The sequence below is a fragment of the Humulus lupulus genome, chromosome 1 (genome assembly GCF_963169125.1).
Source record: "Humulus lupulus chromosome 1, drHumLupu1.1, whole genome shotgun sequence".
In the NCBI taxonomy this organism is placed as follows: domain Eukaryota; kingdom Viridiplantae; phylum Streptophyta; class Magnoliopsida; order Rosales; family Cannabaceae; genus Humulus; species Humulus lupulus.
Window position 1 is genome coordinate 268,744,458 of NC_084793.1, and position 26,157 is coordinate 268,770,614.

General features: G+C 42.7%; 1 protein-coding gene across 2 annotated transcripts; it reads left to right on the forward strand.

Moving 5' to 3' along the window:
• Window positions 1-21,585: 21,585 nt before the first annotated feature.
• LOC133806540 (KH domain-containing protein HEN4) lies at window positions 21,586-25,850 on the forward strand. 2 transcript variants are annotated; one of them, XM_062244629.1, is made up of 7 exons: window positions 21,586-22,525; window positions 23,164-23,607; window positions 23,722-23,976; window positions 24,105-24,371; window positions 24,488-24,570; window positions 24,955-25,066; window positions 25,293-25,850. In XM_062244629.1, exons 1-7 carry the CDS (start codon window positions 21,827-21,829, stop codon window positions 25,431-25,433), a joined length of 2,001 nt encoding a protein of 666 aa, XP_062100613.1. In that variant the 5' UTR covers window positions 21,586-21,826; the 3' UTR covers window positions 25,434-25,850. The 2 variants fall into 2 exon arrangements, with proteins under 2 accessions (XP_062100613.1, XP_062100618.1); XM_062244634.1 differs by lacking the exon at window positions 24,955-25,066.
• Window positions 25,851-26,157: the final 307 nt, after the last annotated feature.

Genomic DNA, 26,157 nt, shown 5'->3' on the forward strand with positions numbered 1-26,157 from the left:
CCTAGTTACTCACCATGGGGCGCTCCAGTGTTATTTGTTAAGAAGAAGGACGGGACATTGAGGATGTGTATAGAATACAGAGAATTGAACAAGTTAACTATAAAGAATAAGTACCCTCTGCCAAGGAATGATGACCTGTTCGATCAGCTACAGGGAAAGACAATGTTCTCAAAGATTGATCTACGATTTGGTTATCACCAGCTGAGGATCAAGGATGAGGATATACCGAAGACAGCCTTCCGGACGCGATATGGGCACTATGAGTTCTTGGTCATGTCTTTTGGTTTGACCAATGCCCCGACAGCTTTTATGGATTTGATGAACAGGGTGTTCAAGGACTTCTTGGATCAGTTCGTCATCATCTTCATCGACGACATTCTAGTATACTCCAGTTCAGAGGCAGAGCATGAGCAGCATCTTCGATAGGTTTTACAAAGATTAAGGGAACACCAGTTATATGCTAAGTTTAAGAAGTGTGAGTTTTGGTTACCAGAGGTGACTTTTCTTGGACCATATAGTTGGCGCAAAAGGGATTAAGGTGGATTCGTCCAAGGTGGAAGTGATAAAAGATTGGCCGAGGCCAAGGAATGCCTCGGAGGTGCGGAGTTTCCTTGGGTTGGCAGGTTATTACAGGCGGTTTGTAGAGGGATTCTCAAAGATTGCTTCACCGATGATAGAATTGACAAGAAAGAATTAGAAGTTTGTTTGGTCAGAGAAATGTGAGAACAGTTTCCAAGAGTTGAAGCGACGGCTTATTTATGCACCTGTGCTGAGTCTTCCTTCGGAGGAAGGAAAGTTTGTGGTTTACTATGATGCGTCGAGGATGGGTTTAGTCTGCATGCTGATGCAGAATGAGAAAGTTATAGCTTACGCATCGCGGCAGCTGAAGGAGTATGAATAGCAATATCCTACTCATGATTTGGAACTAGCAGCAGTGGTATTCGCATTGAAGGTGTGGCGTCATTACCTATATGGGGAGAAGTGCGAGATATACACTTGTTGACGCGGTTCTTTGTCAACAGGTAATTAAAAGAAGAAGAGAAAGAGATTAGTGCTAATAATGAACCGAAACAGATATATGATCTTAGCAAATGGAAAGGTGACTCAAGACACGGTTTTTAAGTGGTTCAAAGGTTAAAATCCTTCTACTCCACTAGTCAGTATTATTGCTCTATACTGGGTATTTAATTACTGGGCCTTTTTTACAATTGAGAGTCCAACCCCTATTTACTCCCAAGGTCTCCATATTTATAGGAGAAGGCACCTGGGAGTTGGTAAGAAGGTCATCCCGTGACCCTCTTACCTACCGTATCAACTCTGTGACATTCATGATTAATTCCTAAATCTGACACATAAGTGCGGTCAAATCAATAGGTAAGGAGATAATGGGCCGCACGGCCCAACCCAGTCGTGGGTGTCTGAATACGCACGTTCCTGCTGCGTGTCCGCGAAGTCAGGGGGATATCAGACACATGATTTCTGATATATGCATGTTTACCTTGCGTGTGTAGACTTTACAAAGGGTCATAGCCTCCATATCTAGCTCGTACCACGAGCTGCATACATGACTCGACCTTCGGCCTTCAAAGTCCTTCCCCTAGCCTTGGGCAATCTTGGCAAGCCCTCGGGGTCTTCCTGAGCTAAGGAGGTACGACCTCGAGGCAGAAGCTCCGGTATTGGGGTTGTTCATGAGGTAATCATGGTTAGGCCGCAGCTCGGCTTGCTAATCAGCCCGTGGGAAATCCAGGGCTTACATCTGCCCCCCAAGCTCCTGCTCGTGGTACGCCACGTCGTATTGGACCACAGTAGGGGATTTTAGGCTTCCCCATGAACTCTTCACATTCCACCTCTTACGCAGGCGCCTGATACGTGGAACATCGTGGTTGGTGACGGTACGTCTTACGAGAACCGCATTTAATGGCCTAGCCTATGCCCAGCCGTCGCTTCGTATTTCGAGTGGAGGGCCTTGGACCCCTCACCAGGGTCATCCAACGGCCATCTACACGTGATCCTTCACGTATATAAAGGGGGTGGCCACCCTACGCATGGGCCACCCTTTTATTCGAAATTTTTCCAAACTTCTCTCCTTCTTCTCTCTTCATTTCAGAAGAACAAACCCTCTTCTCTGTGGCTGCTACTTTCAGCGTTCAAGAAGCTCAGATGCACGGATTTCTTCAAACCTTTGGAAGCCAACACATCGACGCAGCTTTCATCAAGGCAATACCTTCACCCACCTTCCAGCCAAACACTATAAGTTCCCTGACCCTATGCGTTTTGAAAATATATGTCACTGTAGCTTAGGTAAAAAAATTACTGTAGCCGCATGCAAGGGTTTACTGGGTTTTGTGGATACGGAGGGTGAAAGCCCTTTTAGGTTAGGGTTTCTTTGCTGTAGGAAATCACTTAAGAGTATGGTTTTCAGGATGCTTTTTCTAGGGAAAATTTCAGGGTAGGAGTTTTGGAACTTTTGGGTGCAAAACCGGGTAGCTTAGGGAACACGCCTCACAGGCGGTTTTGCAATTTTTGCCTACTGAAACTTTCCCCCCAAGGCAAATTCTATCTTGACCCTCCTGACACACGAATTCCGAGTAATCGGGGATCTGTTGGGAGCACAGGCGCGTGTTCATAGAACCGCGTGGTCTCACTCTCCACGGGCTGGGCTTACCTCAGATCGTGCAAGTAACATTTGATTTTTCCCTCACGCTTGGGTCGCCTTTTCTGAAATGTTTTCTTTTGTTCGTTAGGCGACCAGATGGCACCAAAAAGGAATGCCCCACAGAAGACCGTCGAAAGCTCGGCCTCCCAGCAGGACAAAGGCAAAGCGGTGGTGCCGGACTCCCCGATCCCCCGCTTTGGGCCGGCAGTGGAGAAGGAGCTCGAGGTGGCTTCCTGATGCATTTTTTGAGGTAGAGAGGATTGTCTCAAAAATGATCGACCAGGTGAAGATCAACAAGATCTTCCTTTCCCACAACATCGCACTGGGGAAGGCGTCTGTGGTGGCCCGACCTGCTGCAGATGGCGAGCGGAGCTATGCGCCGCTCGACGAATCGTTCGCGGCCTGGAGCGGCGAACATTTTAAGGCGGGGGCCTTCCTCCCACGGGATCAGTATTTTCCTGATTTCCTTAATTATGTGAGGTTGGCACCGTTTCAGCTCCCGCCCAACTCTTACCGCTTGTTGGCAGGGTTGAAGTATTTGTTTCAGAAGCACGAGTGGGAGGTCCCCACTCCTGCGGACATTTTATATTTTTTCTGCCTCAAAGCCAGCCCGGACCAGTGGCGGGGAGGCGACGAGTTTTACTACTTAACCCGATTCCCCAGTACGGCTGCGGTCATCGAGCTGCCCAGCCACCCCAACGACTTCAAGGATCAATTCTTCATGTCGACGGGGTTAAGGAATTGCGAGCTCCACTACTTCAATCGTCCTCGTAAGTATCTTTTCTCCTTAGCTCGTAAGTTAAGTGTCGTTTTAGCTCCTCCCGTACCCCTTTCTGACTTAGGCTATTTCTACAGCCATCTTCGCGAGGACAGAGAAATCTGTGACCCTCGGGGCCCAATACGAGACGCTGGCGGGCTTGCCCCCCAGCGAGAAGGATTATCGTGTGCTCATAACAGACGAGACGATGATAGTCTACAAGCTGATTTTCCTAAATCAGACTTTAAACCTCAGGAGGCCCCGGGGGCTTCCCCCAGCTCGCGACACCAGACCCATCGTCGTGGAGGAGGTCGCGGAAGACGAAGATGAGGAGGATGAGGGCGATGAAGTTCCGCTTGTGAGGAATAGGAAGCGGACCTTGGAGGTCGTCCCGGTGACGGGCGAGGAGAGGATCCAATCCGGAGCAGCCGCAGGTCCTTCTGGCCAAGGTAACCCTTACTTATTTAGGAGTCTAGATAGGGCCACAGCAGACCCCCGGCTGGCTAGGTTCAATCCTAGGCAGATCGTCCATCGTCACCGAAGGGATCCGGACCTGAACACGACCCTGCTCCATTGCGTCGACCGGCTTGTGCTGGATTACCAAGATAGTCGACCTAGGGGTACCGTAGTAGTAGATAACACCCTAGCCTTTAGGTCGATCCTATTCGAGGAGTATGGGACCAACCTTCGAACATGGCCATCACTCCGGAGGGGTGACGTAGCTTCGGGGCTTAAGCAGTATGTAGACGAATCTAGCCCCGAGTCAGACTCGGGCCCAGAACTTGCGCCAGCTCGGGAAGTAATCGACTTAGATTCTTCCTCGAGCTCGGGGGGTAGGATTCCCTTAGTATTCATATACTTTTTACCTCTTAGATTTTGTATCTGTATGGTTGCTAACTCTTACTAACCATGCTTTTGTTTTGACAAACGAGATGTCTCAGTCCGAGGAGAGCCTGCGAGGTGCGGTCTTTGGGGGGAACCCCTCAGCTGGGCCAAGAATGAAAAGGCTCCGGACGTCCAAGAACGCCGCCGGGACTCCCACCTAGTCTCCTGCAAAGGAGAAGGATCAAGCCCTAGCTTCAAAGGTTGCAGGAGCGGTTCCTCCTGCTGCAAGGGGAAGCAATATGCCTCCACCGGCTCTGCGAGCTCCACTCGCCGCCCGGGACGCAGTAACGGAGGTCGGGACTTCGGCCATCGTACCCTCCGATGTGCGCATACCAGTCAATCCCCAGGACCTGGAGAAGATCCCCGAGGCCTTTCGAGGAACGGTGTATGAGTCGGCGAACTACGCCGTCAGCCATATATACAAGTTCACCGAGAAGGAGCTCCGGGCCATCGAGACAATGAGCCCTGTGGGCATGCTGGAGTCTTCACTAGGCATGGCCATGACTGTAAGCCAACCTTAACTTTTGTGATTTTTTACTTTGTTATTATTTTCCCTGCTTTTTCCTAAGGCAATTGTCTTTCCGTCTTTGCAGAGCGTTGTCGCCCTTCACCGGAGCATCGTCAGGACCAAAACTCAGCTCGGGGACATGAAGGACGAGCATCAGACTACCCTGCAAGCGGCCAAGGATGCCTTGGCGGCCTCTCAGGTCGAGTTGTAGAAATCCCGTTCGAAGATCCAAGAGCTCGAGTCCTCCCTTGCCACCTCGAAGACGGACCTAGACGCTGCGAAGACTGAGGTCCAGGCTGCACAGGATGCCCTGGAGGCCGAGCGAACAACTTCAGAAAAGTCCATGGAAGATCTGTTCTACCATTGCTGGGTCTACAATCCAGACGCAGACTTTTCTTTCATGTCGGCAAGTCTCTGGGCGCGCTTGCTGGTGAAGTTCCAAGCTCGCCTTGATAAAGAGGCGCCCTCGGAGACCGGGGATGGTTCTGGCGCAGCTGAGCAAGGCGAGATGGTGACCTCCAAAGGACCACCTGGCGGAGCTTAGGGCGTTTCTTTTCTTGTGCCCCCCCAATATAATGCTCTTTCTCTTTTTTTTTTTTTATGTAACCTTTGCATGAGGTGCTTTTACCTCGAGACAATTTGCTTTAACGCTTTTAATTGATCTTCTCTTTTTTGCCTTTACGTATTTCGGTTACAATCTTTTGAAAAACTTAGTTTACAATGATCTTTATCCATATCTCGACCTCTTTAAGAGAAAGAATGATCAATAGACTTAAATCAACTTCTAAGTTTTATGACCCGGTTAGGACCAGGAACTTAATTTGAAAACTTAGTTCGCGTTAACTTTTATCCATATCTCGACCTCTTTAAGAGGAAGAATGATCAATAGACTTAAATCAACTTCTAAGTTTTATGACCCGGTTAGGACCAAGAACTTAATTTGAAAACTTAGTTCGCGTTAACTTTTATCCATATCTCGAGCTCTTTAAGAAGAACAACGATCAATAGATTTAAATCAACTTCTAAGTTTTATGACCCGGTTAAAACCAGGAACTTAATTTGAAAACTTAGTTCGCGTTAACTTTTATCCATATCTCGAGCTCTTTAAGAAGAACAACGATCAATAGATTTAAATCAACTTCTAAGTTTTATGACCCGGTTAAAACTAGGAACTTAATTTGAAAACTTAGTTCGCGTTAACTTTTATCCATATCTCGAGCTCTTTAAGAAGAACAACGATCAATAGATTTAAATCAACTTCTAAGTTTTATGACCCGGTTAAAACCAGGAACTTAATTTGAAAACTTAGTTCGCGTTAACTTTTATCCATATCTCGAGCTCTTTAAGAAGAACAGCGATCAATAGATTTAAATCAACTTCTAAGTTTTATGACCCAGTTAAAACCAGGATAGGACGTAGTTATCATTAACCCTTATCAATATCTCGCATTTTTAAGAAAACAACGGTCAATCGATATGAATCAACTTCTAAGTCGTTAAGGAGACCTGGTTATATCCAAGTACCATATGCCCCCCAAGTAACTGGGAAAGGGTCTTTCGTGGTTACTTTATATTACACTTGCAAATATGCATAAAAAGTTGATTTTCATTAATACATAAAAAGTTTCCTTCCAAGCCTTACAAGTGAATCATTGATAATATTTCTTTAAGTGGATGGCGTTCCAAGTTCACGGGACCGCCCCTCCATCAAGTCGAGCTAGCTTATAAGTTCCCTCCTTGATGACTTCGATGACCTGGTATGGTCTTTCCCAGTTTGGTCCCAAAACTCCATCTTTAGGATCTTTACCGGCGAGGAAAACTCTCCTTAGGACCAAGTCGCCCACGCTAAAGGCGCGTTTTTTGACCTTGGTGTTGAAGTAGCGAGTGATTTTCTACTGATAATGGGCGAGCTGGAGTTGCGAATCCTCTCGCCTTTCATCAACCAGATCGAGGGAATGGCGCAGGAGCTCGTGGTTTTGATCTTGGTCGTAAGACTGGACTCTATGCGAAAGAACCTTAATTTCCACGGGGAGGACTGCCTCGCTCCCAAAGGTTAGGGAAAAGGGAGTATGACCCGTAGGAGTCCGATGCGAAGTCTGGTACGCCCATAGGACCTGGGGGAGCTGTTCTGGCCAGACTCCCTTCGCTTCATCTAATCTCTTCTTGAGGCTCGCCTTTAGGGTCTTGTTGACAGCTTCGACCTGGCCATTAGCCTGAGGATAGGCCACGGAGGAGAAACTTTTCACAATTCCATGTCTTTCACAAAACTCTGTGAATAGGTCGCTGTCGAACTGAGTGCCGTTATCGGAAACTATCTTCTTGGGCAGGCCGAATCGACAGATGATGCTTTTAACCACGAAGTCAAGCACCTTTTTGGACGTTATCGTTGACAACGGCTCTGCCTCAGCCCACTTAGTAAAGTAGTCGATGGCTACCACGGTGTAACGGACCTCGCCTTTTCCAGTTGGGAGGGCGCCAACCAAGTCTATCCCCCAAATGGAAAACGGCCATGGGGACGAGATCATCTTCAGCTCGACTGGAGGAGCTCGGGCAACTGCGGCGAATCGCTGGCATTTGTCACACTTCTTCACGTATGAGATCGATTCTTTGGACAGAGTTGGCCAGTAATACCCTTGCCTGAGAACCTTTAAGGCCAAGCTCTGCCCCCCAGTGTGGTCTCTGCAAAATCCTTCGTGCACTTCCTACAGGATGGCCTTTGCTTCACTTGGAAGAACGCACCGGAGGAGAGGTAAGGAGTGCCCACGTCGGTACAACACACCGTCGAATATAGTATATCTAGGAGCTTGATACAGGACTCGATGTGCATCGTTACGTCCTTCAGGCAGCTTGCCCTCGACGAGATATTCAAGGATGGGGGTTAGCCAGGTCGGCCTGGCGTCGACCATCTCGACCTCCGTCCTGGCTCCTTCTATACTTGGTTTTTCCAGGAATTCTACTGGTACCAACCCCAAGGTCTCCGTCTCTCCGGAGGTGGCGAGCTTGGCAAGAGCATCTGCATTAGCGTTCTGTTCCCGAGGTATCTGTTCGATCGATTCTCGCTCAAATGCAGACAACTCAAATTTCACCTTTGCCAGATAGGCGGCCATCTTGGGTCCTCATGCTTGATATTCGCCCAGAACCTGGTTTACCACGAGCTGGGAGTCACTGAAGCACTGGACGGAGCTCGCCTTCAACTCCTGGGCTATCCTCAGTCCTGCCAGCAAAGCTTCGTATTCGGCTTCGTTATTGGAGGCTTTGAATCTGAATCTCAAAGCCGAGTGGAATCTATGTCCCTCGGGGGATATCAAAATGATTCCAGCCCTGGAGCCGCTTTCGTTGGATGAACTGTCCACAAAGATCCTCCACAACGATTGGGGCGAGGTGGCCCGGGGTGAGTCCTCTGCTGGATCCTCCTGGAATCCCGCGCACTCTGCCACAAAATCGGCCAGGGCCTGACTTTTTATAGCAGTTCGCGGAGTGTATAAAATCTTGAACTGACTGAGTTCGACTGCCCATTTTAACAAACGTCCCGATGCTTCAGGTTTTTGCAAAACCTGCCTTAGAGGCTGATCGGTCATGACGTGTATTGAGTGGGACTGGAAGTATGGCCTGAGCTTTCTCGAGGCCGTGATAAGGCAGAACGCCAATTTTTCCATCAGTGGGTATCGGGACTCCGCCCCGAGAAGTCTCTTACTGATGTAGTAGACTGGCTTCTGAGCTTGATCCTCTTCTCATACCAGCATGACACTAGCTGCATCCTCAGTGACAGCCAGGTAGAGAAAAAGAGGCTCTCCTGCCTTGGGTTTGGATAGCACGGGCGGCTCAGCCAGATGTGCCTTCAAGTCGAGGAATGCGCTTTCGCATTCTACTGTCCATTCAAATTTCTTGTTTCCTCGGAGCAGGTTGTAGAAGGGCAAACACTTATCGGTGGACTTGGAAATAAACCGGTTGAGGGCTGCCACTCTTCCTGTCAGGCCTTGGACATCTTTCCGCGACCTGGGCGAAGGAAGCTCGAGAAATGACCTGATCTTGTCGGGGTTTGCTTCGATTCCTCGTGTATTGACTATGAACCCCAGGAATTTCCCTGACGCGACTCCAAAAGTGCATTTCTGTGGATTGAGCCTCATGCCATATTCCCGTAGTATCTTAAAACATTCTTCCAGGTCGGAAACATGGTTATCGGCAGTCTTTGACTTGACTAGCATGTCATCAACGTACACTTCCATGTTTTTTCCGATCTGGTCCGAGAACATTCTATTTACTAGCCTTTGGTAGGTAGCTCCGGCGTTCTTCAGACCGAACGGCATGACCTTGTAGCAGTAGACATTAGTCGGGGTCATGAAGCTGGTGTGTTCCTGGTCCGCCGGATTCATCGCGATCTGATTGTAGCCTGAGTACGCGTCCATAAAGGACATGAGCTCGTGCCCCGCCGTGGCATCCACCAAATGGTCAATCCTTGGTAATGGAAAACAATCCTTGGGGCAGGCTTTATTCAGGTCGGAGAAATCGATGCAGGTCCGCCATTTCCCGTTAGGCTTCGGAACTAGCACGGGGTTTGCGACCCAGACTGGAAACTTGGCTTCACGGATAAAGCAACATTTTTTTAGCCGGGCTACTTCTTCTTCTAGGGCTTCAGCCCGGGTTGTTCCTAAACGTCTTTGCTTCTCAGACTTGGCAGGAATGCTTTTATCCAGATGAAGTGTGTGCATGATAATACTCGGGCTAATCCCCACCATGTCCTCGTGCGACCATGCGAATACGTCTAAGTTATCCCGCAGAAACGTAGTCAGCTCCGCCTTCCTCTTGCCGCAGAGGTTTTTCCCGAGCTTGACCATCCGTGACGGATTCTGCGGATCAATGTTCACCTCCTCGAGCTCCTCAATAGCCTGGAGCTCGGATCTGTCCTCGCCTATTCGGGGGTCAATATCCTCACTTAAGACGACATTTTCCCCCTCGGCGCTTTGAGGTTTTTCAATCTCAGGATCCGCTAAGGGTTCCTGATATTCCTCTTCGCCTTGAATGGCCCTTGCCAGCTGCCCGAGTTTAGATTTTCCCTTCATGGAAATGCTGTAGCATTCCCTGGCAGCAAGCTGATCGCCCTGGATAGTGCAGATTCCTGTTGAAGTAGGGAACTTCATTGCAAGGTGTCGAATGGACGTGACGGCCTCGAAGGCTATGAGCGTAGGTCGGCCAAAAATGGTGTTGTAGGCAGTAGAGCAGTCAATAACCACGAACTAGAGTAGTTTGGAGACTGTCCGAGGTCCTTCACCTAGGGTGATCACCAGCTCGATCGTCCCTATCGCTGCTGATCCTTCTCCCGAAAAACCATACAACATCATGGAGGTTGCCTTAAGCTCGGCGACAGTCAAGCCCATCTTCTCTAAGGTGGATCGGAATAGCAGGTTCACTGAACTTCTGTTGTCTATCAGTACCCTCCTCACTCTCTGGTTGGCAAGCTGGACTGCCATAACCAAGGGATCATTGTGAGGGAACTGGACATGGCCTGCATCTTCCTCCGTAAAAATGATTGGTTGCCTCTCCAATCGCTGCTGCTTTGGCTGACGCTGTTCCGGGACGAACTCCACTCCGTTATGAGCCTTTAGTTCGTTCACGTATCTCTTTTGGGTGCCTCTGCTCGTGCCAGCCATGTGCGGACCTCCAGAGATGGTGGATATCTCTCCTCCGACCACGGGAGGAGGGACATCTTGATCTACCCGAGAACCGAGCTGACTGGCTGGGGCTTCTGGAGCAGGTTGACTCGCCGTAACCCTGTTCCGTGAGTATTGAGCCAAGGGGCCGGCTCGGATGAGAGTCTTGATCTCATCTTTTAAATGCCTACAATCGTCGGTGTTGGGGCCCACATCGTTATGAAAACGGCAAAACTTGGAAGTATCTCTCTTTCCCTTGTGGTGTTTCAATGGCTCCGGCCTCTTCCAGGGGACTCGAGTAGAGTTGGCCAGGAAGATACTCTCCCTGGACTGGGTGAGCTCGGTATACGTCGTGAAAACGGGCTTAAACTTGTCTACGGACTTATTCTTCTTTTGGCCATGCTGACTGTTTTCTCCATTTCCCTTTCTTTTGCCTCCACCGGGCTGGTTGTTCTGTGTGACGCTTTGGGTCGCTGCCACGACCTCCGTCCCTAATCCAGCGGGCTGATCGGAAACCTGGCTGGTTCCCGCAGCTGAGGCCTCGGCTTCCTCCAAGTTTATCCATTCTTGGGCCCTGTTAAGGAATTTGTTAACCGATCTGACTCCCTTCCTTTGTATATCCTTCCAGAGGTCTCCTTCGACAAGGATTCCGGTTCTCATGGCCACGAGCTTGGAGCTATTATCCGCGTCTCTAGCCCAAGCAGCAACGTTCGTGAATCTGCTCAGGTACGCCTTCAGAGTCTCACCAGGCTGCTGTCTCACGTTTGCCAGGGAGTCGGCTTGGACACGGGCAGCCTAGGAGGCTCGGAATGCCCTTTTGAAGTCAGCTGAGAAGGTATTCCAGGAACTGATTGACTGTCTTTTACTTTGCTTGAACCACTGCCTGGCTGGTCCGGTCAGCGTGGAAGGGAAGATTAAGCATCGGAGATCGGGGCCAATGTTATGGGCCATCATCAGGGTGTTGAACATCCCTAAATGGTCCGATGGGTCTCCGTCCCCATTGAATTTTGACAAGTGAGGCATACGGAAACTAGATGGGTATGCTGTCGCTGCTATATTGGGTGCGAAGAGTTCCAGCTCGTCCCTTGAATCATATTCGTCTTTTTCTTTTTCTGACAGGAGCTTCCTCATTAGCTCCTCCATCTGAGTTAGGCGCTCGAGGGTTTGGTCCTGATGTCCTTGGTTATTTCGGAGCTGTTGAACAGCTCCGGATCCATTGTACATATTTGGTGGGTTATTGCATCTCCTATCTTGAGATAGGTTATTTGGGACATTCCCTCCGTTACGTACTTCGAATAAAGCCCCCCCTGAGCGAGCCTGACCATCTCCTCCTGCTCGGCCCCCTCTATGAGAGTTGAGGCGATCTCGCAGGTCGCCTCCCTGGGTGGTCTGGTGACTTTGTGCCGAACTTAAACGCTGACGTAGATCTCCCCCAGAGAGATCACTCCGGCGACTGCCGGTCCAGTGGCTCCTACTTGATAGGCTTGGAGTCCGCCTTTGGTGGTGAGGATCTGAGCTTTCCCCTGGCACCCTGCTACGCCGGGAAGGTCCAGCTGATTGCGGGTTTCTCCTACTACTCCCATAGGCTGGGATGTCTCGGACGGGCAGAGGGGGAGATGGATATCTGATTGGAGAAGGAGGATGCCTGACTGGGGAGGCGGTCCTAGTTCTGTCTGGACGGATCAAGTTTGGTAGGGGTCTTTCGGCCCTGCCAACCTGCTGGACCCGCGCCGGGCGATCTGGACGAGGTGCAGGACGATCGTCGGGGACGGGCTGACGTCGCGAGCCCTCCCTGGATCTCCTTCGGGAATTTCCTCGAGCTCCCCTGGGCGTTCACGAGGATGGTTGGGAGCTAGGAGTCGACGTCCTGACCGAACGGCTGTATTGCTGTTGTCCGGCCCTAGGCATTTCCTCGAAGTTTTCCTCTCGACGGTGGGATGAAGGGGTGGAGTTGGCTGCTGGAGGTCTATCCGAATGGCTATGCCTGGACCGGTTACCCCGGCGAGACTTAGGAGCCTCGCCTTGCCTCTCTCCGGCATTAACGCCGGTTGTGAGAGGGGGTAGTCGGGCCAGCATATCCTGGATTTGCTGACTAGCTGTTGCTAACTGACTCCTCAGCTCAGCGTTCTCCATCTCCACCACAGTATAATAACATGGGTTCGGATTAGGTGGCCGGGGCACCGAACTACCAGTATCATCTTGGCCCGTCGGCTGTTTTCCTGGCCGTTGCTGGACTTCAGGAACTTGTTCACCAGGGATGGCAGTATGATGAGCCTCCTGCCCATCATGTTGTTCTGTCTCGTTACCATGCCTGGACCGCGTAGTCACCATAGTTGGATGTTTGCGACAGCACTAATCGAACTTGCTCTCAATGAAAGCACCAAACTGTTGACGCGGTTTTTCGTCAACAGGTAATTAAAAGAAGAAGAGAAAGAGATTAGTGCTAATAATGAACCGAAACAGATATATGATCTTAGCAAATGGAAAGGTGACTCAAGACACAGTTTTTAAGTGGTTCAAAGGTTAAAATCCTTCTACTCCACTAGTCAGTATTATTGCTCTATATTGGGTATTTAATTACAGGGCCTTTTTTACAATTGAGAGTCCAACCCCTATTTACTCCCAGGGTCTCCATATTTATAGGAGAAGGCACTTGGGAGTTGGTAAGAAGGTCATCCCGTGACCCTCTTACCTATCGTATCAACTCTGTGACATTCATGATTAATTCATAAACCTGACACATAAGTGCGGTCAAATCAATAGGTAAGGAGATAATGGGCCGCACGACCCAACCCAGTCGTGGGTGTCTGAATACGCACGTTCCTGCTGTGTGTCCGAGAAGTCAGGGGGATATCAGACACGTGATGTCTGATATATGCACGTTTACCTTGCTTGTGTAGACTTTACAAAGGGTCATAGCCTCCATATCTAGCTCGTACCACGAGCTGCATAATTGACTCGACCTTCGGCCTTCAGAGTCCTTCCCCCAGCCTTGGGCAATCTTGGCAAGCCCTTGGGGTCTTCCCGAGCTAAGGAGGTACGACCTTGAGGCAGAAGCTCCGGTATTGGGGTTGTTCATGAGGTAATCATGGTTAGGCCGCAGCTCGGCTTGCTAATCAGCCCGTGGGAAATCCAGGGCGTACAACACTGACCATAAGAGTTTGAAATATTTCTTCACTCAGAAGGATCTGAACATGAGACAGAGGTGCTGGTTAGAGCTGGTTAAGGATTATGACTGCGATATCCTTTACCACCCATGGAAGGCCAATGTGGTGGCAGATGCGTTGAGTAAGAGGGGCCCAGGATAGTTATTTAGTTCCACCCAGATCTCGAGAGAGTTAGCAGATGAAATAGCCAGGGCAAAGATAGAATTGGTGGTGGGCCAGTTAGCTAATATTACCTTGCAGTCGACCCTGCTGGAGAGGATCAAGGAGGGACAAGTGGTGGATGCGCAGTTGCAGGAGGTTAGACGACATATCTTGGTGGGGACAGCTAAGGATTATTTTGTTTCTAAGACCAGTATGCTTCGATATCAGGGACGGATTTGTGTTCCGGCAGATGAGGGGATCAGACGAGAGATAATGGATGAGTCACACTACACCATACTCGCTTCATCGGGGTACCACGAAGATGTATCAAGATCTACGGACATTATATTGGTGGTCTGGGATGAAGAAGGATGTGGTGGAGTATGTGGCTAGATGTTTGACATGTCAATAGGTAAAGGCTGAGCATCATCGACCAGCGGGATTGCTTCAGCCTTTGGGTATCCCAGAGTGGAAGTGGGAGGACATCACGATGGATTTTGTGGGAGGACTACCCAGGACAGTGGGACTTTGTGACTCGGTGTGGGTAATAGTAGACAGATAAACCAAGTCAGCTCATTTTCTGCCAGTGAAGTCGACCTATACAGTGGAATAGTATGCAGAATTGTATGTGAGGGAGATAGTTCGTCTCCATGGGGTTCCAAAGTCTATTGTAACTTATCGAGATCCTATCTTTACCTCTAAGTTTTGGGGAGCTCTACAGAGAGCTATGGGGACCCAATTGAATTTTAGCACACTTTCCATCCTCAGACTGATGGACAGTCTGAGAGGACGATTCAGGTGTTGGAGGACATGCTTAGGGCATGTGTGATTGATTTCGAGGGATCTTGGAGTAAGTATTTACCGTTGATTGAGTTCTCGTATAACAACAGTTATCAATCCACGGTTGGAGTGGCTCTTTATGAAATGTTATATGGGAGAAACTGTAGATCACCCATTCATTGGGATGAGATGGGTGAGAGGAAGTATTTAGGGCCAGATATGGTTCAAAAGACTAATGAAGCTATTGAGAAGATTCGAGCCAGAATGCTTGCCTCGTAGAGTAGGCAGAAAAGCTACGCTGATCCTAAGCGTAGGGACGTGGAGTTCCAGGTTGGGGACCACGTGTTTCTGCGAGTTTCACCATTGAGAGGGGTGAGGAGATTTTGGGGTAAAGGGCAAGCTGAGCCCTCGGTTTGTTGAACCTTTCGAGATTTTAGAAAGGATTGGACAGGTGGCTTACAAGTTGGCCTTGCCACCGTCGCTGTCAGGAGTTCATGATGTATTCCATGTCTTCATGTTGCGGAAGTATGTTTCGGATACGACACATGTGCTTAAGTATGAAGACTTGGAGTTACAAACAGATTTGTCCTATGAAGAGCGACCAGTTCAGATTTTGGATCGGAAGGACAAAGTTCTACGGAATAAGACGATTCTGTTAGTTGAAGTGTTGTGGAAAAATAGCAGGGTCGAGGAAGCGATCTGGGAGTTAGAGACAGCGATGCGAGATCAATATCCCGAGCTATTCAGGTAAATTTCGAGGAAAAAATTCTCAGTAGGAGGGGATAGTTGTAACGACCCAAAATTACTATTATGGCTTAAGGGCCCTGATTAGTGTCCCGGGAGGGCATAATTGGTTTATGTGTGAGTTTATTGATTTAATGCATGATTATATGATAAGCATGCTTGAATGATTATATGAATGTAATTGTGGTTAAATGATATATCTGTGAGAACCACATTATTATGTGGGTAGAGAAGCAGCGTGCTACTTGAGGCGATCCTAGGGAGCCAATTAGTGGGAAGTCACAACGGGGCTTAATACTTGACTTGGGGCAAGTAAAGGGGTAATTCAGGTATTAGATGATTATTTGGGCAATCGGGTTATGGAAATAAATATATGGAGATATATTTGAGGTTAGGAAGTTTAGGTGGGAATATTGGGGAATATTACCATTTTGCCCTCGGGGACGTTTCCGGCACCCCGAGCCTCGGGATTGGTTTAACTGACCAAGGTTAGACTTAACAAAATAGAACCCGATAGAATACAACACAAACTGACCTATTTTGCTCTCCTCTTCCTTCTCTTCTCCCATTCAAGAAAAACCACTGAAATTTAAGGGAAATCAGCTAGGAATTTAGTGGTTTGGGTTGGAATCTTGAAGGTTTAATCTAGTGCTCAGCTAAGGAAACTCAACCAAGATTAAGGTAAGGGCTGGATCATATTCTTGAGCATTAGAATTTTGAGTTTTGGCTGAGAATTAAGGGTGTTTATAGTTTTGATGTTTAAGGATTGAATTAAAGCTGAGAAGCTTGGATTTTAGCTCAGGAATCTGTTAAGGAAGTGGTTCAATAAAGAAGGTAAGCTTCAATTCGTAATTTAGAGGTTAAAATCTGAGTTTACATGACTAGTTTTTGTGTTTTTGAGCTATTGGGTTCTAGGAATCAAAATGGGATTTTGATAGGCTTTTAAGCTGGATTTCTATTGGATTAAGCTATTAGAATCATGTTAAAAGTCTTGTGATTAATGGGTTTTGGTATTAGGGTGCTTTGGGGTGGTTTTGAATAAGGTTAGGATGTTAAAAATGGTGGATTTTCTGGGCATGAAGGGTTGGGCTGCGGCTCTGTTCTAGAGCACTGCGGCCCTATGAAGCAAAGGAGTCAGGGAGGCTCGGCCAAAGGGGAGCGCCGTGGCGCCACAGGGCAGGGCTGCGGTGCGTGTCTGCCTACTGAGGGGATGGGGTTCTGTTTTAGGGGCGAGCCGCGACTAGGTTTCAGGGGCCACAGCCCTTAAGTGCATTCTTGATCTTTTGGGGGTTTTAAGCACAGGAACCTAACCTAGGGTGCTCGGGATCGATTCCACCATCGTGTGTTGGTGGAACTCGATGTCTCGGAAGTTAGAATTATACCCGGAAACCTTTACGTGAATATTAATGGAATCCATTACCTTGGTTGTGACTAGGTGTTAAGCTAGGGCTCGGGAAGCGGATCGTGCTCGAGGGACGTCGCTCATAGTCAGTGAACGTGGAAATTAAAGGTAAGAAAACTGCACCTGGTTGTGTATTTGTAATGGGACTAAGGGTTCCCTTATATGTATGCTTTGAAAGAATGGTATTATGCCATGCAAACAGTAAACCATGACCTAAGAGTGCCCAAGGTTATACTAGCGCACAGGGCACGGCTCGGCCACGGGTAGCCGAGGACAGCTTATTATGCACTGAGCTCGGTTTAAGCGGGCTGGAGTCAGTGGGGTAAACAGAGGGTGCGGCCTAAGTTGTCGGCCTTGGTTATCATGTAACTTGATTGTTATTAATGCTTAGTCGCATCTTTGATTCTGAATACGTGCTATGTGATTAATATGAGTGTTAGGTGTTTGGTCATGCTTAAAGGATTATTCATCTGTTATTGTTGTTTGTGATGCATATTATGTTTTCTTGCTGGGCCTTGGCTCACGGGTGCTACGTGGTGCATGTAAAGGCATGGGCAAACTTGATCAGCCCTGACTTGGAGAGCTCTGCGAGCTGAATGTACATGACCAGCTGCTCAGCCGCTACAGTTGAGGGGAAGAGAGGAACAGGGGAACCAGAAATGTCTATTTTGCCTTAGAATGGCTAATGGTTGTTTAAACCTTGGAAATTTTGTAAACTGACTTTCGAACGCTGTTCCTTTTTGGGATCCCATGTGTAAAATGTTTTGTTATATAAAATGTACACTTTTGAGACCAAAACCTTTTAACCCTAGTTCATTAGTGGTTTTAGTATCACGTTTTAACTAAATGACTTGATTAGCAAGTCCTGCACCTTTATAAATACACAGTGTAGCGGTCTTGGCTATCCAGGGCATTACAATTAGGCTCATTCATTTTTCTTTTAGTGTGATGCAGGAAACTAGATACGGAGGCGGGAGGATTCTTGGTGGCTTGACTTGTCTATTGAGGATGAATGGAATGAATGGGCTGCGAGTCAATCGATGATGACGTTATTTTTAGTTTTTAAAATTATGTTTCTATGTATTTTCCGCATTTAGTTTTGTAAACAATTTTATTTAAGTTTAAAATTATGTTTTAAACAATGGGTACCCATACCAAAATTCTATTTTACTTTGTAATTTCCACAATATTATGTTGAAGTTTTAATAAAGTTGTCATTATTTCTTATGTATATGTTCTTCAAAGTAATAGCTATATTTAGTAGTTCTAATGGTCCAATGTCTTAGAATATTTGGGTCATTACAACAATGAAACATTTCATTGAAAATAATCAGAGTGCAATACATCAAATATTAAGGATGGAAAATCATCAAACCATGCAAGTTCACCTTCCACCCTGAGTGCATGCGCAACTAATTCATGAGCAGTCTTATTGGCCGAACGACGAACATGAATTAGGGATGTCTCAGGAAAACTGGATAATGGACTTGCTATATCCTCTAACAAATATCCTAACTCATTAGCATACAAGGATCTCTTAGGGCAAGCAGAGACTAAAGCTAAACAGTCAGTCTCTATGAAGTGTAAATGTAACCTGAGCAGACCAATCCAAAGACACCATCACTGCTACTGCTTTTGCTAGAATGATAGAAAAACTTCCTACAGAAAACATTATAGCACTCCATACGAGCATGCAAAAAAATATGTGAGTATTAAACTTTTAAGAATGAAATGACAATAATATAGACATGTCGTTTTATATAAAAAAATAATAATTAGAAAAATTAAGATCTCATGCTAAAATAACAATAAAATTAAAAACTTATTTGTGAAATTCAACAATCCTCCAATATATCTTGAGTCGTCTCCAAATTTCCAATAACTCACATAAACAATAAACATAACGCAACACAACACAACAAAAACATAACAATGACATTGAAAAATACAAAAGATAAATTCACTTCCAATAAAATATCTAGCATAAAAACTATTGAAAAAAGAGAAATTGGGTAAAAATAAGTATGTAAAAACAATTAATTGAAAAAACTAAAAAAATAATAGTAACAACAATAATAATAATAAAATAATTTATCAAAATAATAATAAAAAACTAAAATAATATAACATAAATATTAAGAGTCAAAATAATTGAAAACTAACTTAAAAACTAATAAAAACTATAAGAATAATATAATTGGCGTAAGACAATATTTTATCTTAATATTAAATTTAAAATATTTATTATAAAATAATAAGTGACCTAATATAAATAACTGTGAAGATCCTAGATAGACATATATAAACTAAAATATATATTGATTATTTCAAAATAACTATAGTAATTTTTTTTAGAAACGTTCCGAATCATAACTAATTGAATAAAAAACTAATTACACAAACGGTTTGGAGATAACCAACTTGGTAAAGACACATTCCAAATTGATCTTTCAAAAACATTTATGAACACATTAAATTATATAAATATGTTGATAAAGAAATAATACAAGGTAATGAAATATTATTTCAAAAATTAAGGCGGAAAGAATAATGAAAATTGAGCAAAAAAAAAAAATTAGGAAAAGATATTTGGTAAATTAGGAAGAGAATGCACATAATTTGCATCATGAAGTCATCCCTACTCGGTAGATGATTAATGCATGTAGAATATAATATAATATACTAATAACTCAAATTCTAATATATAATAAACGTTTATATAATTTATCGTATATTGTTCAAGAAAAGATATTTTGATATAATATTATTAATTTAAATAATAACATGAGATTTTTATATATAATATTATTAATTTAAATAATAACATTTTATAAATATCTTATTTTAATTTAAACTAATATGTAACTAAATTTATACTAATTGGTTATTTGTAACTACACTTTTTTAAATTAATTAATAAAAAGAATAAAAAAATTACTATTATTATGTTAATCCATAAAATGAATAAAAAAATTAAATTAAAGGAGAAAATAGAAATAGTGTTTTGAAGAGATTTTAGAGTGCCACATAATTTTCTTGAAGATCCCCTTTATATATATATATTTCATACATGAATGCACGTTTGCTTAGTTTTATTTATAAAATTTATTAATTTTTTTATTAAATTTGTATCATTGTCATATAAATTTCAAATAAATAAACAATATTATATATAAAAGAATGACATAAATATATTAAATGAATAATTAAACTAAAACATTATTTATGATTTTTAAAAATATATATTTAATATGATAACTTTTTTAAACAAACATGATTTATATTTTTTTTAATAAAAATTAAGATTATGTATTATATATTATTAGAATGATATTTTATAATATTTAAATTTATATTAATATGAATATTAAATATCTACTCTTGTATCAAATATTATTATAATAATAAAATTTTATAACATTTGAATTCATATTAATATAATTAGTAAATAATTAGGATTATATAGTATTATCATAATAATATTTTATAACATTTAAATTTATATTAATATAATTATTAAATATCTAGTCTTGTATCATTTATTATTATAACAATGATATTTTATAACGTTTGAATTTGAATTTATATTATAATATTTGAATTTAAACTTATATTAATATCATTAATAATATCTAGTTTTAATTAGTTTTAAATGTATATTCTATTAAATATTTAGAAAATTTTAACAAAACAAAGTTAAAACTACAAATTTATGTTATTTACACATTTTTTTATATAGAAGATATATATAGATAGGTGAATTCTCTTATAGAGGTTCTATTTTAAGTCCTGCCGGTGAGACTCTCAGTGTTTTTGACTCGTGAATAGTTTTCGGCGTAATTTTTTTTATGACCGTGTATATTGTAGCTATTTAGAACATCTTGTAAATTTTTAGAAAATTCCGAATAGTTTACAGTATCGAAAACTAAGTTCAAACATATTATTGCATGTGTGACTAATTTTTTTATGCACGTAGAAAACAACATATTTGAACCTAATTTTCTATTCGAAATTTTGAACCTAATTTTCTATTCAATACTGTAAACTATTCGAAATTTTCTAAAAATTTGCAGGATGCTCTAAATAACTACAATATATACAATCATAAAAAAAAATTATGCCGAAAACTGTTTACGAATCGAAAAATACTGACAGCCCTATCAATAGCGCCTAAAATAAAACCCCTACACAGACTTCTTCTTTATAGAGATAGATATATGGATTGTAGTATTATTTATTATTGCACGTACACGTGGCTCGGGAGGAAATTCGATCCACCAAGCTCGGGCTCTTTAGCATTTTTCTAAATATATATATATATATTTATATTTTTATAAAATGAATGTGATACCAATGGCGACAAAATAGCTTGGCTGCTCTGCCGTGCTGCATAGTAAAGGAACTGTTTTTTCATTTTCCACCTCTCACCTGCTTTCTCGCATTAACTTTTGATTTGCTTGCTAATATCCAATCCTATGTTTATTTCGAAAGAGACGGTCTTATCTATGTCTCATTCACCACCAATACCAACTTTTATGTTCTTTGTCTCCAACCAGCCACTATATATATATATATAAACAAACACAATATCACAATACTAATAACTAATAAGTAATATGGTCAATTACGTTAACTAAGTGACGCAAATTATATTTAATTATATAACGTATAAATTCAATTTATTATGATTCATTCTAAATAGGTACATTTATTTTATTAGAATCATAAAATATAAATTAATGGAAAAGAATAAAATTAATTAATACTCGGAACTCGGAAGAGATTTATTTTAAAGATTATAAGAGAGGTTTATATATAATTAATTTAATGTTGTCATCCTAAAGAGATACTTTATATACTATTTTAAACGTTGTCCCATAATGGTGGACAGCGTTAATCTCACACACAAATGCACTGGACGTTTGACGGTCTCGCGCGCTTTAGCGGTCTCAGTAACTCAGTTAACTCACTCTCTTCTCTTCTCTTCTCTTCATAAAATTGTACGGATCACTGACCGAACTGATTATACTTAAAAGAGAAGGAAACTTCTCTTTCGATTCTTTTGTTTGGTTTCCTAGAAAATTTGTTAAGAATTGAGAGAGAGAGAGAGAGAGAGAGAGAGAGAGAGAGAAAGAGGCAATGGAATATTTGAATTTTTCTCTACGGCCACCATCGCCGGCGGCTTACGCAGCGCAAGAACAAGCACACAACAACCAACACCATGCGTCCGACGGCGCGTGCGATCGGAAGGATGGCGAAGGACGAATACCGCGAAGAGCGTCGAATAGGTCGGGGAGACCGAGACCACGACGGCGGTCACCCCAGGGATTCAAGGTCTTACCGGGACAGGTGGCCTTGCGATTGTTCTGCCCCCAGTCTATGATTGGAGGCGTCATCGGGAATTCCGGTGCCATCGTGTCTCAGCTCCGGCGAGAGACTGATACCAAGATCCACTGCGAGAATCCAGCGCCCAGGTCAGACCAAGGAATTGTTTTGGTCATCGGGTCCAGGTTGCCTGATAAAAGGATCGTGCTGAGTACTAATACCGGCGTGGAGGCGTCCGTGAGGGAGGAGTGTGACGTGTCGAGCGCTCAGGATGCGATGCTTAGGGTTTTGGAGAGAATCTGGACTTTGGAGGCAGAGAATCAGGGTGTTACCGCTGCTGCTGCTGCTTCCATGCGAGTGGTGTCGTGTAGATTGCTCGCTGAGAAGTCTCAAATCGGTGCGGTGATGGGGAAAGGAGGGGCAAATATTATCAGAATGAGAAAGGAGAGCTCTGCTAATATTAGGATCGTCTCAGTTCGGCAAGAGGCAGCTGGATTCGAAGAAGCTATTCAGGTTCGTCTCTCTTGCAGCAATACCTGTTTGATTCTCAGGAAAATGATACAATGGAAAAGAAAATGAGTGAAAATAAATTACAAATTTTGTAGACATTTTGAGCGCCCTAATATCTCTTTGCTGGGAGCATATACACCTCTCTCTATATTGTTGAGTGTATTGTGAACACTTATTGACAAAAATTCCCATGAGCTCATATAAGATAAGAAATGAACATTGGTACAATTTTGAACTTTCATAACTTTTTTTTCTTAATAAACATAAAAATAAAATAAAAAGGCTATTTTTGTTGAATATATATGAGTTGAGTTGAGGCTTATAAGTTGCTACTTGTAACATGCAAGTTTTCCCTAACCAGCTATATCTAGCATGGGTGTGTCTTGTAAAATTAATATCTGAACTTCTCAAGCTTACTCTGTTTAAGGAACGTATCATTGTTAGAATAACATATAAAAATTGCGTAGTTTTTTTTTTCTTTTACAAAACAAGTGATGTGAATGTACGTATGTATCTTGAAAGTAATCTGCTATGCATATTATACATATATATATATATATATGAACAGCAACAATAACCATTTTTGTGTATATATTTAGTTCCTTTTCTCGCATCTGAAGGATGCGTTTGTGTAATAACAGATTACTGGAACTATTTTGGCCGCAAAGAAGGCTTTCATTGCTGTTTCTAGTTGTATTCAAGATCAATCAATTCTAGAAAGTGAGCCCACCTTTTTTAACAGATCTACAGAGTGTTCTTCCTCGGGGACGTTTCATAATTCTGAGACTAATGCTGAGTTTTTCCCAAATCTTAGCTCATTGTTACCACAAACTTCTTTTAATATAAAAAATGCTTCATTTGACTCTTCCACGGCAGATGCCAATGGAGTCCACAAGGATGGCGCAAAGGGTACACAACAAGAAGTTTTGTTTAGACTTATTTGCTCTAATGATACAGCTGGGAGCGTGATTGGTAAAAAAGGGTCCATAGTTAGAGCTCTAGAGAATGAGACTGGTGCTGATATAAAATTTGCAACTCCTAAGAATAGCTCTGGTGAGCGTGTTGTCACTATTTCTGCATTTGAGGTTAGTCATACTACAACTTTGTATCTTTTAAAATTGTTTGTCTTTGAATTCTCAGAGATGCCCTTATACAATATAATTCAATTGTTGATCATAGTTTGCCTTTTTTTTTTTTAGAACATTGAATCAGATTACTCTCCAGCACAAAATGCTGTTATTCTTGTGTTTGCTAGAATTGTTGAAGGGGACATTGAGAAAGGGTTTCTATTAGGTTTCAGTAATGGTACAACTGTAACAGCAAAGCTTCTAGTTTCGACACATCTAGTTTCTTGCTTGAGTGAAAATGAAAGTAAGGTCATTGAAGAAATCAAAGAAGTATCTGGTGCTGATATACGAATACAGGGCGGGACTCTACAAAATCAAGTGGTAAAGGTATATTATCAGTATTTTTTTTTCCTCTTATAGTAATATGCCATGAAAGGTTGAATCATTGGAGCTTTAATTTGTAATGTAGTGCTAGTTCTAGTTAAATTAAGATGGAATGTGTTTCTTTAATGCAGATTACTGGTGAGTATAGAACTGTACAGACTGCTTTATTTCAAGTCACTAGCACTCTGAGGAATCACCTTATGCATCGTGAGGTCCTCAATGACGTGAGAGCAAGGAGTTTCTATGCTAGGGTGATAGAGCCTGCCTCTTCTCGACCACAGCAGTCATCATCCTGGTCTCTTAATGCCACTGATGAAGCTCTTTTAACAAGTCTAAGGAACCGAGTTGTACTCTCTCCCCTTCCAGGTGCTTTTGAACCAAAGTCACAGCTACCTCAGGTTACTTTTCATTTATAATTCATTCGCCTATTTTGAAGTTATCACAACTTTCTCATTTGTATGGGCACCTAACCGAGTCCAAGGATTTCAATTGTTTGGAATTGGTCTTATTGCAGAATATGAAAACAGAGTATGCCAACTCCAACACTGATGCTGGGGATGCCTTCACAAGATTTGGCATGAATCTTGAAGTTGGAAGGTTAGTACTGCATAACACAGCATGAAGGTGTATATCTATTTTCTTGCATTATTCTTTGTAATTTCAGAACGGTTGTCTATGAGTAATTTATGTGTATTAATTGAGCATTAAGATAGATATGGTTTGTTTAGTTACATAAGAGCTCTATATTTACCTTCAAAATTAAACATGTATTCAATCCTTTGGTAAAATAAAAGTGATATCCAAATGTCTTAGCATGTGTAATTCCACCTCCTAAAGGGCTATATTACATAACAATGATGTAACTTTTTATTTAACAGTAATCAACACAGTGTAGCCTGTAGTAATGGGAAATGAATTAACTATTACAGTTTTTGGAGGCACATATTGTGTTGAGAATATCCACTTTGCATTTTTGTGCAGCGGGAACAAACTTGCTGTAGTAACTAATACAATTTTGGAGATAGTAGTTTCGCGGCACGCTTTTAACTCTATCTATGGTGAAGATGGTGGCAATTTAAATCGTCTTAAAGAGGTAATTATCTATACTTTCGATTAGAGGTACTATGACATGTTTTATTCGGCTATTAGTTTTCATACTCCAGTAATTCTTGGAAAGATTTAATTTGTTTTCAGAGTAATCTTTAGGCAGGCTAACAAAGCATGAGAGATTGATTACTATTTGGTTTAATAGTGCGTAGTAGAGTTATAGTAGACAATGATATCTTAAAGCATTTGTTCAACTATGGAATTTCAATCAGATTTCAGGAGCCAAAGTGGAAGTGCATGATCCTCGTCCCGGGGAAAGTGAAGGGAAGGTTGTTATATCCGGGACACCTGATCAAACCTTGAGAGCACAGAGTTTACTTCAAGCCTTCATCCAAACTACGAAGAAATCATAAACTCAGAATTTATTTGATCTAAAAAACTGTGATTTTCGACCATTTATTTTATACAGTTGAGCAGAGGAGGTATATTCGTTTTGTGTACATTCTACTAAAGGTAGCCAGCCAACAACCAAGAATAGTATTACAGTACTGGCTACCGCTAATCTCATTCATGAATATGGATGTATGTATTAGTATGAGCTTAGGACATCATTGTAAGGGAGAAAATAGGGATATATATCTTTTGTTGTGTAGATGCAACTTCGGTTCTTGATCGACTAGGATGTGACTTAGTGAATCTTTTTTTGCGAGTAACTAGATAGGACACCTGTTGATTAAATATAGAAATGGTTTGTGTGGTTTTTTTTTCTTTTTTTTGTTATGTGTAACCTTATGACTCTTTTTTAATAGAACTTGAGGCTTTTTTTGCGATATGGTAATTTTAATTTGTTAATGTTTCTATTTTTTTAAATATATGATTTTTACATTTCAATATAAATGTTTAACTTTTTACATTATTAAGTTGTATTATGATAATTTAATGGGCAGAAAAACCATAGAAAATGTAAGAATTGGTTATTAAAAAACCATATTTATAAAAAATTATCTTTCCTTTATAGCCGATTATATTATTTGTTAAATTATAATATTATTTATTATAAACTCTTGTAATTTAAGCATATGTTTTGTTGAAAGGAAAGAAAAATAATGAAAGATATAAAATAGAGGAGATAGAAAA